This window comes from Epinephelus lanceolatus, chromosome 16, assembly GCF_041903045.1.
Source record: "Epinephelus lanceolatus isolate andai-2023 chromosome 16, ASM4190304v1, whole genome shotgun sequence".
In the NCBI taxonomy this organism is placed as follows: domain Eukaryota; kingdom Metazoa; phylum Chordata; class Actinopteri; order Perciformes; family Serranidae; genus Epinephelus; species Epinephelus lanceolatus.
Genome location: NC_135749.1, coordinates 5,716,393 through 5,734,036, shown reverse-complemented (window position 1 = coordinate 5,734,036; position 17,644 = coordinate 5,716,393). Strand labels below are relative to the sequence as shown.

General features: G+C 38.9%; 1 protein-coding gene across 2 annotated transcripts in view; it reads right to left on the bottom strand.

Annotated features, from left to right (window-relative positions):
* Window positions 1–234: 234 nt before the first annotated feature.
* Window positions 235–17,644, bottom strand: part of khdrbs3 (KH domain containing, RNA binding, signal transduction associated 3) — a 179,987-nt gene continuing 162,577 nt past the window's right edge. Inside the window, exons 8-11 of one of the 2 annotated variants that reach the window (XR_004502256.2) lie at window positions 16,566–16,618; window positions 9,218–9,357; window positions 7,066–7,120; window positions 235–4,756 (exon numbers count right to left, since the gene is read on the bottom strand). Coding sequence is in view for 1 of the 2 variants with exons in the window: in XM_033638047.2 (XP_033493938.2) it covers window positions 9,266–9,357; window positions 16,566–16,618 (145 nt within the window). In the remaining variant the exon portion in view is untranslated. Of the gene's footprint in view, window positions 4,757–7,065; window positions 7,121–8,190; window positions 9,358–16,565; window positions 16,619–17,644 lie in introns of those variants that run through there. The other variant, XM_033638047.2, reaches the window with a different exon arrangement.

Genomic DNA, 17,644 nt, shown 5'->3' with positions numbered 1-17,644 from the left:
CTCGGAGTTATTAAAACTATATTTAGTTCAGACTTCATTACAGAGTGTCAATCCTCAACAGTCGGGACAGTGAAATTGCCTTTATGATTTGTGTCCAAACATGACACACTGCGGTGATCATATACTGACTCTGAAGTGCGGTATCAAAGCAAGAGGAGCTTCGCATTGTAGTCGACGCTGCACAGTCACAACATGTCTGACAAAGGAGTATTTTTTTTATCACCAAGAGGAAAACTTTATTAGCAGTATAGGGACATTACTAACATGTAGTATTTATTTCTAAGCACATAACAGCACATGAAAATAAAACAGAACCATGATGTAAAATGTATATACAGCAGAATACAGACTGACTTTTCACACACATGTATTAAAAACAGATTTTTCAGTCTTGTTCCTGTTTGTCTTCTTCTCCCTACCGAGCATTTGTATGTTTAATGAAAGATTTTCTGGCATTGTTTGCGTTCGTGTGCTCCTGCTCTCGCCGAGTGTGTCACTTTTGTCTTTACCCATGACTTATTTTTCTTGTTTTTGAACCTTGATATTTTTCCAATATGTGTTGTTGTCCCTGATGTCGATCCTTTGTCTGTCACCTCTTGTTCTAAGCTTCGAATAAAATACAAATCCCCCCAAAAATTCCCAGATAAAGAAAAGTTTATGGGGTATATTGTAGCTGCAGATATTGACACAATGGTGGTACATTCTCTGTATTATTGCTAACGTTAACCTCTGTTCACTTAAAGCCCCGCTATGATCGATCCCACACAATCTGAGTTTCCACTTAGCAGACGACACACGCTGACCCGCGGTCACATTAGTGAGGAGACAGAAGGACACTTCAACATTGATCAGGGGGTTTTAATCTCAGGAAGATTAAGAGCCCTCCAGTTAATTACAGAACAAAAGGCAGGAGGCGGCCATTTTAGATCCTGAACATGATTAAGAGGAGCACAAGTGGATGAGAACACTTCACAGAAAAAATTTATTTCTGAGCCCAAGACAAAGAACAGATAATAAGTGAGGGATGTAATATTGAAAGTTCCTGTGTTTGCTTTTAAGGTAAGGAAATTAAAGATCTACCAAATGACTGATACTCGTGTGCCGTCGTATTCAGGATATCTGTGAGAGACACGGACGAGACTCCACTGAGCTGAGTTCACTCTTTGTGGACACTGATAAAAGAATTTACTGTAAAACTTCAATTAAACACTCAGTCTCTTTTACTAACCCAGTGAAGCTACACATTTTGACAAATAAATGTTTGTCTCAATCAGATGCCTGGTCTGGTTGCCAAGCAGTTTAATATTATAGACATTATTTGGATGAATAAAACCAGATTGTTCACGAGTGTCATAACATAACACATAATTAATAGCCTAATTTTTATATGAGTAATGTTCACAGTGGATGAAATAAGCAATTTGATCGTGCTTTCTATCTTTGCTGAGCAATAGTTATGTAAAAGGAGTTAAAGGCCTGTACCTAATATAGGCCTGTTGACTTCAATGATTTAAAAGGATAGTGCACCCAAAAATGAAAATTCAGCCATTATCTACTCAATCTCATCCCGAGGGAAGCTCTGGTTCAGAGAAAACAGAGTTAAAATGGCGTTTCTCCAAACAACTTTTCATGTCGGGGCTTCAGGACACTTGGATCACTACAGATGAGCAGTATGGAGATATTTTGTGGTTTCAATTATGTGTTTTTGGACGTTTGAATCTGGGGCGCCATCAGCCTCCATTAGGTGGAGTTGTGTTGCTACCTCCTCTCCCCTTGGATCTCTGCAAGGGATGTGAGGACTCTAAAACTTCACCTGAGCCTCCATCGGCATATGGGTGAGTAGATAATGGCTGAGTTTTCATTTTTGGGTGCACTATCCCTTTAAGCAAATAATAGCCTGTGTTGCTAATACAAGTTTTACGGTAAACATATTACATGAGTGTCTGAAGCTACTGGAGCAGCAGCAAACCTCAACTGAATGATGGGGCTCTATGTGGTTATGTGTTCTACCTTGTATTACCCACTTGTATTACCCCATGTTTTAACTAATGGGTTTATTGTATTTTTTTTTTTTTTTTGTATATTTTTCAGACCCAAATATTTTATTTGTGTGTGTCTATAAATAACTAACTCATTGAGTTTGAAATTTCTGATTTTGGTGTCCAAGTTGCAGTTAAAAAAAAGACACAAACACCTCCTGTTAGGGCTGTAAATAACAAGTTTCACCAGAATTATATTGATTCTTTGGACGATACAATATTTTGCTGATATCAAAAGGTCTGGCACGATACGATTTTGATTCGACTGAATTCAGGGGCCTGCGATCAATACTAGACAATATCAGTAAGTATCCTCATTTTATTTTTCTTGGCTGCATACCATTGTCTGTGTGGTGCTGGGCCGCTTGCACTGTTTGAATGGAAGGAGTTTCAAAATAAAGGCGTAGCTGAATTTGTTTTTATTCACACGTGTTGTATGTATAAGCACATTGAGATTACTTTGTATTAAATGTGCTACATAAATAAAATTTGATTTGATCTTAAGGATGACAATATGTGTTTATGTTCTCACTTTGCAACTATGATATTGGATCGTTGACCACTGACTCATTTAGATTGCTGTATCATTACCTCTACTTCCTACCCCTCCACAAATTCGACCCAGGGACAATGAGAAAAAGATGGTCTGGAAACATCACATAAACACATGAATTGTATCTGCAGTCTCTTATTTTCAAACAAAATCCTGTCATTAGAATAATTTTCACATAATTACACACATTAAAGCTGCTGAAAACTTTTCAATTTCAAATCTTGAGTATTACTATTATGTTCATGACCAAAGAAGTTAAGTAATGAACTATGTAACAAAATCTGTGTACCAACACCCCTTAGGCTCAATTATTAACACCTTATAATAATTAGTTTTCTTAATAAGTGAAAAACAATGTAAGAACAAGCATAAAAACAACAGTTCAACCAGTTAATCAGTGGACACTTTGAATTGAAGATTCTGGTCCAGGCCAAGAAACAGTCTGACACATAATCCCTGTATATTGACAAATTCTTTTTTATACACTTAAGCAGTTGTATGGACGAAACAAATACATTGCTGCACTATTAGTGAGCATCTGAGGTGCCTGTTGGTGAATATTTTTAACACTGGGCACAGTCAGGTTATAGCTGTCTTTCTGTTTATCTAAGTCTCGGCATGTATTGCTTACAGTTTCCCACCCAAACAAAAAAAAGTAGTGGGTGTGGTCTGATCAGATGTGACAAAAATACATGACATCACATTTTTCCAACAGACTGCCCAATGAAAATCAGTGAGAAAAGAAAAGGACGAAGACAAATCCTCAATTTAAAGAACCAAACTGCTCAAACTCTGGCAGAACCTCATGTGTTCATGTAGGGCGTCATCGATCATAGTATGAAAGTAAAAGAGAAAATATTCATTTTTCGGGGCCTCTAAGCTATTTCTAATTTTGCTCCATATCCTCCGACGCCTTTTTAAAACACCTTCACTGGTCCCTGTACCCATCGATCTGTCCTCCCGTGTTGAAATGGACTTGTCTCCCAGTGACAGATCACGAGATCCTCCTTTGTATGCATTCATAATCAAATAAGCTGCTCTTACTTTATTAACTCGGACAAGCTCACTTCAGATAAGCCTGTCGTGCTAAGCCACCTCAGAGGGGGAATCAGCACCCGGAGGTGATGAGAGTCGACTCCGGGAGCCTGAGATGCAAGCTTTAGGTCGCTGTGTTATTGTGTGAGGCTTGGCCCGAGGCTCCGGAGAGAATCACTTCCCCTAATGGAAAACTATTGTCTGCCACTGAGGACATACAACTGTGTGGAATACGGATCAGCCTATCTGGACTTATGCACAAGACAGAATGAAGCTCTCTATCCGATAGAAAGCTATTTTGGAATTGTAATATCCACTGAAGTCGATTCTGATTAAGCAATACATCTGGAATAGACTGTACTCTTGTGTGCGGCTGCTGCTGGTGTTTTCCAGCGTTGTGGTGATGCACGTAGAAAACTGAAAAACAGCATATAATAAGAAAAAAAGCTACTTATTCTCGTGCACTGCCCCATATTTTAACTCAGGCAGCGGAGTAAACATCTAAAGCTGTCATAACAATGCAACAATAAGGCACTTTGTGAATTATTTATTCACTGGAGTGGATGGGATATAGGTTAATGAGCACGACAATATGAAATTAGACGTGTCTTTGCTGGGAGTATGATGTCATACCTTAGCATATTACATTATTTATTTACTCTTCCTCCCTGGTAGGCGTTGTCTAATGTGAGTGGTCGACACATCCTCTCCACAACAGTCTAAATTAAGAAAGACACAGGGCAGGTTCAGAGTCAGTTCAGAGCACTCCTGTGTGTATGTAAAATGTATACAGAGCCGCAGAGGCTCTGAAGGAAATATTCTCCGACAGATCGTCCCAGAGGATGAGGAACTCCATTTGCCTCACGGGTTTCCTCCGTCCCTCCCTTCCTCCCGAGAATGACGATGTGCGATACATGCATTATCTTTTTTCCCCCCATTTCCTGCGTCTCAACAGGTCGGTCCATCTCATCCCCCGCAGGAGTCACCTCGGTCCAGACTGTGAAAATGTGTCCACTGTTTGGTCAAAGGGAGGGCGATCCTTTGTGAAGTGGGACGGCCTTTTTGGGATTTGTTTTGTCACTGTGTGGGCTTGAATGTTTGATGGAAGCTTGTGTGCGGTTTGTCAAGTCTATTAAGAGAGAGAAGAAGAAGAGAGGACAAACAGTATTAGCTTAGAAGAAAAAGAAAAAGCAAAGCTAAGGACATTTCCAGGACTGTCCTTTTGTCACATCCTGGTATCCGCATTTCAAGTTTTTTGGCTAATGCAACCAGTCAGGCATTACATTTCTCCACTTAATACAAGAGCAGGGTGTCATTTTCAAAGTGCAGCAACAGGGACCCCGTTGTGGGTCAGATGACACAGAGCGCTCTCATACACTAATTGCATAGGTACAAAGTGAGGCAGAGAGTCCGGCGGGACAGGAATCCCCTTGAGGGGATTGTGGAAGGGTATAACAGCAGAGCTGAGGGTCGAGCCTCCAAACTAGGGGCAATTCTGAGGGATTTCACAAGCTCCCGGAAAATATTTTCAACATTAACCATCCATCAAGAGAACATCAGGTTGCCTCAAAGTCACATTAATATTTGATATCATGATAACGTGGTGTCCTCTGCAGGATCTTTCATTTTGTACTTTCTAAGGGTTTTCAAATTGACATCTAAACAGGTTGGAATATCATTTAAGACTTTCTCTGAGGGTCACCCTCCTTCATCTGGAGGAATTCTGTTGTTACTGCCTGGTTTAGATCCATACATATCATCACATATATGCATGAATATTTTTCTGTAGCCATAATGGAACCTCCATAACAATTTGGAAGGGTCATCCAATCAAACTCATATCTGTACTCGTGGTATCAGTGTTTTTTCCTTCTTTACAAGCACAAAATAAGAGCTGCATGATATGGAGAAAATCAAATATCACAATTCTTTTGACCAAACACCTTGGTATCAATATTGCGACTATGTTTTAGGTTTGACCACTGATGCTTAACGCTGATAAATTGATAAATAATCATCAGTAATGTGGCTATAATGGCTGGAGGGGTAAAGGCAAATAATAGAACAGCTAGAAGAGTCTGGTAAGGTCAAACAATTACATCATTTTACTAAACTGCAGCCTTTAAAACCAGGAAAACACAACACTCATGATATTACTGTATACAAAACCTACGACGATATATTGCCCAACTACACAAAATCATCACAGATATGCTTATTAAACTACTTATACTGCATTATTCAGATCAATATGTTTGATCATACATCTCTTTAATAACTGATAGAACACCGTAATTAAGCCATTGCCCATTTAGTCCTGTAACCTTTTCAAGAATCCGGAAGGGTCCCCACATCCAACCTTGAAGCTCAAATAATATTTGACCCTCATTTGAGATTTAATATATCACCATGTACAAAACTGTCATAGACGCTAGACACGTAACATGTCTCTATTACAATTGCAAGAACTTTTCACTTAAGCTAATGACCATGTTTGACTTCTTGGAACGTTTTCAAGAATCCCAAAGTTTGGTAGATCAAACGTTTTAATCAAACCTTATTTGACCCTTATTAAACCCCATAATTCCATAATTAAAGTACAAGTGTAATGTTTAAATTCACAAAATCATCCTAATTTAACTGCTTATACTGCATAGTTAAGATCATTACCTCTTAATACCTGAGAAATGAAATCAAGCTGTTACCTCTTTTGTCTCAAAGCTTTTTAAGAATTTGGAAAGGTTGCCAGATCCAACCTGCCACATTTTACGCGCCCTCAAATTCACTGTTTTTTATGTAGACATGCAGCAGGCACACTCAAACGCCAGAGTGATGCCATCAGGGTATGCATGCACTCCTGAGCATCTATTTTTCAGGGTGCAACACCTGCATCTTGAGAGAAACAGAGTTCAACTGTCTTGTGATGAGGAACAACCAATTACAGCCGACAGACATCTTTTTCTTTTTCCGTAAATATCAGTTTGTGATAAATATGGAGGAGAATTTAAACATTTTGGTGCAGAGCTGCCAGAGCTTTACATCTGTCCCACGGATGATAGGCTGTCACACAAAAAGCGCCTAGACGAAGATCAGCTCCGCACTCAGGATTTCAGGTCCATAGACTATGATACGGTGATTGTCAAGGTTGCTCAGCAAACCCAAACGCAACCTGCTGCCTCGCTCTTGAAAGCTGGCACAGAAAAGGTACGTGTTATTGTGTTTACATGTACTCAAACGGTACAGACGCCACTGACATGCCTCAATTAATAATTGAAAGAACTGTGAAACTGTTTTGCAGACTTCTGGGAACCTTTTCAAGAACTCCTGAAGGTTGGCAGACCCAGCCTTTTTTTGACCCTTACATAACCCCATATTTTCAGCACATGTTTAATGTTAACATGCATCTGAAACATCTGACACATAAATAAAACAGCATACCTTTAGCACCAGTGAGATACTTGGACGGATGGCCTGGGCTAGCCGGGACATCGACCTAGAAAGGAATATAAAAAACACTATGATCATGCAAGTTCACAACATATTTTACAACTAATATTATGAAACAACTGCCAAGACACATCATATTTTATGGTTCAATTATTAACAGAGGATATATTTTATCAAAGTCTTAGGATAAAGTTATTTCACTACACAGTTCGTTGACATATTACTGCTATTTATCATAATTTTTACAGGTTGTTTGTTACAGATATCTAATTATTCCCAGCTTTGTGTCTAGATTACGGTCTTAACAGAGACAGGAAAACATATTACATTGAAGTTTAGAGAGGGTTTATGTTCAACTACGTTAGGGGAGAGGTTAAACTGGGTCAGGTTGTTTACCTTGTGGGACGGAGGTCTTTTTAAACAGCTACTGCCATCCTCTCTCTGCGGAGGTCAGCTGGGGGTCATTTAGAGTCTCTTTAATGGACGGGGCAAAGGCAGGCTCTTTAAACGACTGGGAGAGGGTCACATGACCGAAGGAGAACAGAAAGAGCAAAACAAGAAGAGAGAGCAATCCCCCACCCCTGTGCTGGACTGAACATGGCCTAGAGGTCAAGGAGGCTTTCATGCAGCGCTACGAGCCGTATCTGTCAGGGTAAACACTCAGAGAGTTAATGTGTGTTTACTGATGATGCTTGACTTGATCAGCGTTTGCCTCACATCGAATTATATGAACAAACAGAGCGGGTAGGGTTTCAAGAGTGCCGATGTCGTTATCGCTAAATCCTCTAAATCTCAGTCGGGGAGATTTCCGACAAAATGCATCACATGACGTTCAAATACAAATGGGAAACCGTTCTTATCAGATTACCAAGGTCGTCTACAAGGTCACAAACTACTTCCATTTGCAGTTTGAACTGTGTGTCAGTATTTTTGGTAATCCCACTTTGGATTTTATGCCAGAACATATGATTTATCTTGTTTTTCACTTAGTTATGACATCATGTTTTAATTCAGTACAAGCTTCCATCCAAACTCGAGCTTTTTCATTTGGGTTTTTGTTAGTTTAAATTATAAGTCTTATTTATGAGTCCATAATTATTCTCTTGAACACAAGTGTTTTCTTTCAAAATGTTTATTCAGCATCAACAAAGAAGAAAAAATATTAAAGGGCTTACATAAGCTCAAAATCATTATAGTTGAACAAATCTCTAGATGGAAATGATTACCAATTCACCAGCATGTGATTGAGGATCTTAAAACTGATTATTATGCCTACAAAGTCAGAAAAGTATCTGGTATTAAAATCAATAAATGACATCAAAATTACTTATTTAGAGCATCTAAAAAAAAAACAGAAAAAGAAAAATCACAAAAATTAAAAAGCTCCCGGATTGATTCGCAGCTCTGGCTGTTCGGTGTACACAAAGTATGAGCGGCTATTTATAGATGTGTTTTAGGGGGAATAATCATGAACACAACTACATAGGCTTTTCAGAATAAAACAGCTGACAATATCCACAGTTGCACACCATGCTTTTATAAGCCCTTTAACACTAAAGAACTATTATTTTACAAAAAGGAGGAAACAGCAAAAACAATATGTATACAGTATGACTTTTCTCTTGTTCAGTTTGGAAATTTACAAGGGACACAATTTTCACCAATTACCCCTCAGAAAAAATATCTACAGTACTGCACTTTCCTAGAACTAAGCTACTACATTTTAAAGTGATCAACCACGCAGTTCAGGGTTTGAAGAATAGAGGGTGATAAATTAAGTTGCGCTGGCAGCTGTGTAGAAACATTGTACGACAGCATAGTGATTCTCTAATCATTACCAAGTAAAATAGCTCGGTACAATGTCATTCTTCACCATCACATAGCTGAGAGAGAAACTTAATGTGCTATGGAGTCTTAATCTCAACGTCCAGTCGATTTCTCCTGGAGGAAAGGATAGATTACCTAAATTGTTTTACACATTTTTACCCAGTGGGAGTATGTTTTTATAATCAGGGGGAGGCCATTTTTTTTCTTTTTGGAAATCAGTTGTTTTTTTTCTCACTATCGCTGTTTCATTTGTGTTATTTTGCGGTTTTAGTTTTCAATTCTAAAAAGGTGGGAGCGTCCATAAAAAATCCATTACTTGAGTTGAAACAGCCATGAGGACTCAGGTGCGGGTTGTATAAACAGTTCAATATCTGGTGTATGGCTGATCTCTGTACACTCCCTTGGTTGTTCGTGCTGGCGGTGCCTTGCCACGATTGTTTGCCCACTCCTCCAGACCTGGTTCAGAAGAAAAGAGCAGAAACCGATGGGGGTTGATCAAAGAGGGGTTAAATCAGTCATTCACAACAACTCATGTCAAGCTCTGCACAAATTAGGGATGCATTGATTCACTGGATGAACATCAGTATCAGCTGATATTCGCCTTGGTGACTGCCATCAGTCTATTGGCAATTAAGATGACATCCACTGATGGCGGTGGTCGATGTTTCTCTGTATGGATACAGACATGAATGGAGCCTTCTGCGATGATTTCATCTATATTCGTAAACCACCACCATCTACAATGCTGCCTCTATTACAAGGTACATTATAACGGCCTCCTCCACTGTCGCCTCTTTTGTTGTCGTCCGAAATTTAATCCGACCCTCTTTGCCAACACAAAGGACGGTATGACAGCAGTGACGTTTACAAAGTCTGAAATGGACGTAACTATTGTGGTATGTCAAGGGAGTATAAATAAGCCCAAACAGCATCCCATCATACTGTTGGGGGGCAATCGAAAACAAGTTTAGGATGAACAGACTAAGACATCATTGGGAGAAAGGTGGTGGGTGATATGGCCCAAAATAATATCATGATATTTCAGGGTATTTTTGTAATAACGATTTTCTTGGCGAAATGACAAATACATTAAAATATATATATTTTATTGATTTAAGTAAATCGAATTGCAACAAAGTAAGTAATATAGTTTTACAGTTTTCTTCAAATATTCAGTAAAAGCTAAATAAAAATGATCTCTTATTTCTTTAGTTTGTGAACAACAACAGTAACTCAGAGTCAGGGATGGGCAGTATTTCTATTACTTGTATTTAAAATACGTGTTTCAATTACATTTGAGTATTTTGTGATTTGTATTTGATGAGGCCAATAAAAAGCAAATGTAATTTGTAACAAAATACTTTTGAGTGGAGAAATTTTTTATTTAAAATACTCAAAATACTTTCTCCACGAATCAAAAAACAAAAATAATAGGCTACACATTCTTATAATATTGGATGTAACAATATATTTTACTTCTTTTTTTTTTTTCTTTAAATATTTTTATCTATATGTTTTTTTTAAACTTGGACCATTCAGTGTGCCCTTCAATGACCGAGTGCTCTGTTTTACTGGACTGTGCATAACATAGGAAATTGTATGTTGTTGTGGTTGATGCTTGGGATGAGTATGCTGCAAATGAATTGCCTCACGTGGGATCAATAAAGTTGTCTGAATCTAAATCTGAATCAGTTACAGTGCAGTTACTTGTGGTCTCTCATTGCAGCATGTAAGTTTTGAGCATTTTTGGTCAAGGACTTTTTGAGTTATTCACAAAAAGGATTGAATCGGTTAGTATAGCGCCACCTATGGACAAATCGTGGGCATTCCTTCTTGTATAGTTACTCATGGTCTCTAGTTGCAGTATGCAAATTTTGAGCATTGTTGGTCAAGGACTTTTTGAGTTATTCATGAGCTGTGTGAGCTTTGTGGACCGACCGACCAACCAACCGACAGACAGAGTGACGTATAGAGCTGCAGGTTGCTGCTTAAAAGAAAAAAGAAAAAAAGTATTTTCTGTATTTGAAAATACAAAATACATGTATTATATTTTGATACATTTATTTGAGGGGTATTTTGTATCAAAATACATTTTGTTGTATTTTTGCCCATCTCTGCTCAGAGCGAGACTCAGATTCTGTTACAATATTAATAGTTCAGCTTGATGTCAACAATATTGCAAATATGAATTATGATATTAAAAATATGCTGCTACGGTTGTGAACGAGATGCTATGGCACACCCCTGATGTAAACTCACTTTTAATGCTTATTGTTCCCCTGATAATGCTACATTGTGAACAACAAATTTGTGTTGACATCAGCAGGAGGAGAGGTAGTTAACGTTAGCCGTGTAATCTTGTAAAATGTAGTTTTTGGCGATTTGGAGGTATTTGTTGTTCGATGTTTTCACAACAATATAAAATAGAGTTAATTAAAAATGTTTTTAATGTGAAAGGTTATTTAAAAGTTTTGTTTTTTTTCATAAATGTGTCGCACTGAATTGGTGCACTTCCAATTAATGTCTTTAGAACACTTCGTTATTTTTTTCGCCAAAGAGAATTTCTTTGTTTTCCTGGCAGAAAAGGGGAAATAAATAACAATAAAAACAAAATAAACAACAACAAAAAACAAACATTGGTATTGGCCTAGAATTTCACAGTCGGTGCATAACCAGCACAAATATTCTTGTCATGCTTCCTCCGATGAAAGTAATGCAGCAGAAAGTTTTGACTGTCTCATATCGACAATGCTCATCTCCTAACAAAAGCGCCGCTTCAAGCCGGGTATACAAACAGCGACTCGCACCAAGACGCTTGACTTTCACCTGGAAGGATGCATCTCAGATAATTGAATGAGAGGATCAAATAGCTACTTGAAAAGGAGCCGTTTAGTGGCTCCCAGCAAAAAGGTCACAATTACCATTAGCCCAAATCAGCCCCTGTTCACCCCCTGGTACTGTCAATGTGAAAGTGCCACTATCGATGGCACCCTTTGTCTGATCTTCAGCCAGCGCCGAGACTTCCCTAGAGCTGAGGCTCACAAAGGGTTGTTTTTTTTCTGTGCAGAGGCTCTCTGTTGGCAGCACATAGCCAATACCCCTTAATTAAACCTGTCACCCTTTCACTGACAGTCACTTTGAAGAAATAGACCAAGGTAACCTTGTGTTTCGAGAACAAGGGTGCACATCAACGCTGTTTATCTGTTTCCTTTGAACTGTCGCCCTTTTTTCCGTGTGACCCATGCAGCAGCGGTTTTCATTTCATGTGGAGGTACGCAGCGCTCTAATGAGATGGAGGTGCTTAGTTCTTCCTCTTGTGCGGTCAGAAAAGTTGGGAAAGTTTTTTATTAGCTTACAGAAACACATTAAAATCTCTAAAGCGTGACATGAACACACGTCAGTCTTCAATAGGTTTAATGATGCAGAGGATTTAATAATTATAATTATGTTATCTCAGTCGGTCGGTAACTAAAAGCGTTAAAAACAAAAACATTTACATAATACGTAATCTTGTCTGAGAGCTTGACACAAATGCACAAACTAATCCATCACAACACAAATAAACATTGTACTCTTATATTTGCTAATGTTGCTATAAATACTTCATCTTGCAATTTTCCAGTTACACAGACTACAAATGAATATATGATATATATATATATATATATATATATATATATATATATCTATATATATATATATATTATTAGAGATGGACCAACCTTCAGCCGTCTAGCAGCACGGTCTACTGTACCTTACTGTATATTAGCTCTGCTATCATTCAAGTGCGCTCTGCAGCAAATACGACCTTGGCCCACTTTACTGGATCTTGTGAAAGGCCGACACAGTACTGTTGAACATTATCTCAGTGGTGTTAACTTTGTGTGGATTTAGTGGCAATTGGAGCTCTTTCCAGACACGATGAGCAGCTTTTAACCAGACAGCAGCCGTTGACACTGGCCTTAAACAGAAACATGTTGAGCTGATTGCAGAGACGCAAACTACTGTGTGACTGAACACTTATTTTTGGGGGTTTGGAAACAGTGCCTGAACAGAGAAGTCACATGGTAAGTTGGTAAAAGAGTAGCTGGTGACTTTCACAAAGTTTACTTCTTGCCATATTTGCTGAAACTGTCACTACAGATAGAAAAAACTACACGAGACAGTCCATGATAAAAACATGTCTGTCCTCCTCCTTGTAGTGCTTCTAATGGCATTTGCTAGAATCCACAGCAGCTGATGGAAAACAACCAATCAGAGCTGAGGTGTCTCTAGTCCAGCTGTTAACCATGTCCATCACTGCTAATGTCATTGGCAGCCATTTTGAAAACAAGCCAAAACAAAGCTCTGCCCATGAGCGGGAGCAAACTTCCTGTGCATTCAACACCCATACTCCCATACTACATAGTATGCCAGAAAAAGATTTAGTATGTCAAATTCAATAGGACAAAAATACCAGTATGTTCTGCTATATCGGGTCAGATTTTGCAGTATGCAGCCAGCATGCTTTTCTGGTTATTCTGACCCACAATCCTCTGCACAGTGGATGATACGTCGACTGACCTGCTAACAAACGACAGCTGAGAAGTTGGAATGACGGATGACAGCACATTCAAGTAGCCGGTGACCAGTTGAATAGTAATAATAGGAATATTAATTGTTTAAGTGAGCAAAATAATCATAAATATCACAAACAACAAAAGGACATCACTATGAAAATAACTGACAGAGAACTGCTGATGTAATGTAAGTAACAACAGCAGAGCTCTCAGGGTTGATCTGTCGTCTATCTCCAAACTTGGTTAGAAGCGTTTGTTTCTCTCCAAGGTTATGGATATAAAAGCAACAGGGTCAAAGTTCAGCACATAATGTTACGAGGAAGTAGTATGTCCTGATTATGTGCATACTGCAACATTACATACTTTATGAGGGCAGCTGCAGTACCTACTAAAAGTTAAAAGGAAAAGTATGCAATTCGGAACGCATCCTTTCTCATTTAACAGCTAAACAGTACACTAAAATATGTTTCTGAAAACATTTGGGGTGAGAAATGACTGTCTCATATACATGTCTGGATATAACGACAGTGGTGGGTGCGGTTACATGATGGCTTCTCATTCAGAATGAAATAAATCTGAATGAAATCATTAGGAATTAAAGTTTTTCCAGGTAGTTTACATGGGAAATATTCATTCTGAATGAGGGTTTACATGGGAGATCAGTTTAATCGCTTTTATTCGGGTCTGCGCAAGGTTTGGGGCAGGGAAGGTTTCTGATTGGATAGGGGGCGGGGCGGATGTTACGTGTTTACGTTTACCGGAAGAAAACACTGTAGTCCTCACTCCGGATACCAAGATGCTTGACGATGTCATTCTCAGTGCCTTTTTCGGGCTTGTTTTGCTTATATTCTTGAAGCAGCAGTACGACAACAACCTTGTTCTGCTATTGCTTCGTCTGTTGAGGAGGAGAAGGGAGGTAGAAGGTTGATGAAGGGAGATAGAAGACCGTGCTGTGGCGACGAGACCGACTGCTCTATCTCAGCCCGTTGCTATGCACGCTATATCGCGCCAGAAGGGCAAGGAAACGAGCATGTGCAGAAAGACCGTAATGAACTTAAAGAGGAATGAGTGTATACAAGTGCAAGAAATTCTTTCATTCGGAATTAGAAACGGAATATTCCAGCCCCTTACATTGGATTGAATTTTCAGTCGCATTGGCCATTTTCATTCCGAATTAGGTGTTTACAAGATCACTTTTAGTAGGAATGAACTTTATTCTGAATGAAAAGGGAATTAAACTGTCCATGTAAACGCACTGAGTGTCAGTAAAAACAGAAAAGTCACCAGCTGTAGCTTTAACTGGTTAAGCTTTAGTAATATACAGTATCACGCTGCAGGTAAGAGGTTTAGTTTTGCTGAGGATGAGAACACACGGATCAAAGTAAATCTGATTTCCCTGTATATCCAGGCAAACATCATGAATTTGATTTGTTAGAATACACATACACAGAATGGACAGTTGCTAATGCACATGCAAAAAAACTCAAAAGTTCTTTATTAACTCATATTTAATCGAATCAATCCAAACTCCTCCAGATTTATGAATGAATGAGGACCCTTACAGCTGCTTAGTAGCACTGGTTCTTTTCCACGTGAGGTTTCAGCAGTGAGTAGATGTTGAAGTGATTGTGCAACTCAAGTATCAGCTTGTCACAGTCTCTTTCTGCTTTTGACACTTTCTTTTGAAGTGCTTCAGAGCAGTCAAAAACTCAATTCAAAATATCACCCAAGTCTTTTTGTTGGTCAAATTCTTTTGAACAAAACAGTAAAATAACATTAAATAATCTGATTAAATGAAATTGTTATACTTACAATGTTTGTTCAGGATCATTTCTTTTAGTTTAGCTAACACTGTCACTCAACAAGACAGACAAGATGACTTCTTAGTGGCACTGGATCTCATTCACCAACTGTTCGTAGCAAATTTCTTCTTAAAACCCACATGCACACTTTTCACAAAGATTCTGACTTTCACAAATGTTTTCTTATTTGGGGTTGATTCAGAAGTAAGAACAGAACGCACACTAAAATAATCAGTTACTGTATTTTCTTTGATTCTACAATTGTAAAATACTACAGTATCTAAATTATAATAATCTTTAATGATCATTTTTTATTATTTTACAAAGCATAACAGTCTGTTAAAATAAATAACCACTGTACTCACACTTCAGTTCACATCAATTATGTTAATTGGAAACATGCCATCCAATAATTAGTAATTTATTTATAGGCCCAAAGTCGGCCTCTTCCTGCAGCCTTGGTCGGCTCACACGTGGCACATTTACTGCTGCTGCAGGATGTTACAGATCTTGCTCTGAGGAGGGAACACGTCTTCCAGGACCTTACAGATGTATGTGTAAAGAGTGAAGAGGGGCAGCCTGTCCTCCTCCGCTGGTCAGCGTCTCTCAAAATAAAACTTTATTTCTCTACTTCAACAGTGCGTCAGTGCGCCCTTCTGCAGGTACAACATTCACTGAACGGGTTATAGCATCCCATGCATCATTTTCTTTTGTGTTTCTTTATATCTACTACACATGCTATTAAATATGACAGCTCACTTCAGAACAATGAAGTCCAGTGTTCTTTATACATTTGTATGGACTTTCATGTCTTATTTCTTCCAAATTTTCTTTTCAGTTTCTGTGTGCACACGACCCTGCGGTCTCATGACCTTTAATGGGAACTGGTGGGGTGTTTACCTGTGCTAATCAGGATCAGCTGGTGCACACTTTCGATTTACAAGGATAATTCACGGGATACATGATCACAACAGAGGTGCGAGCAATTCTGGGGTTTAAGAACAGTCATGAATCTGATGTAGAGATTTCTTAAAAGCAAATTTATAAAAGACATTCAGGAAGATGAAGGTGAATGAGGTCCATGGCTCTCTCCTAATGAGCCAAATAAACTGAAGGACTAAAAGCTCTGAATTATGAATAAACCACTTTAGAAGTGTTTATTTCGAACAGCTCTAAGACATCACACATTAACTGAGACGCCGTGACAGCTGAGATGAAGCCTGCAGTGCAGAGACGGCGACTAGAAATAGACGCTCTGACAATTGACAGAAGAAATATGGAGAAGGAGAGGTCTGCAACTCACCATACGACTCGTATGATTCCCCGCTGTGTCCGTATTCATAGTAGTCGTCTGAGCTGTAAACAGACAGAGCACTGAGGTGAGTCTCAGGATGTATAGATACAAACAAAACACTCTGCATCAACAGAACTTATTTTCAGTATCATGGTAGAACATCAAAGTATTTATCTTGATGCAATCAGATATAATTTATGCACTGGCAATAAAGAAAAACACACAGGAAGTGTTTTTTTTTTTCCAGATATACTCTGCTGGATATAAAAGTAAAAAGCAAACAAGAGGCAGCTTTCAATCAATCAAAAGTTGTGCCACATTTGTGGTTTTCCAAGGCAATTTCCTCCACTGCATTTCTGCACAAACTTCCAGTTCCATATCACTGCATATGGAGATCTATGAGAGGTGGCAACTTTAATGAAAAATAAAAAGATGGGGAGGCGAGTTGCATAGCGCTTCATTTCTCGCTTATTTATTTATTTCTTTATTTGCGGTCGCCGTCGAGATGCTGACAGAACAATCCTGCGTCAGTATCATTCAGTAACAGCGCTATCATTCAAGAGAGGCAATTCATCATAAGGCTGCCACTGAGCCGACACCAGCCATCACAGCTGGGTCCTCTCCGCCTGCCTGTCAGTCAGTCTGTCAGCGACAGCAGCACCTCTTTGCTCTCCGGATTAGAGGGCTGAAGGCACCATCCAAAACCCCGACACACCACATCAACACCGCCCGACTGCTGAGGGCAAAGAGGTGACAGCAATGACACACCGCAGTGGAAGTAACGGAGTACATTTCGCTCCAGTTACTGTAATGGAGTAGCTTTTTGTGGTGTGATCTTAAAAAGCCAAACTGAAGTCTGAGAGGTTGAGACACTCTGCTCCTCTATCAAATTACACCACAGTGTGCAGCACTCCAGGAAATCAATCCCACTAATTCTGTCTGCTATTAAGTTTGCTCTCTCTGAGCTCTACCTGCTTTACAAAGAGTGGCTGCACAATTTTAAGTTATTATTAATCTTCACATTCATTTTTTACTGACAACCTGAAGATGTGCTGCTCAGTGTTTTTATTACTGCCACCGTATGATGG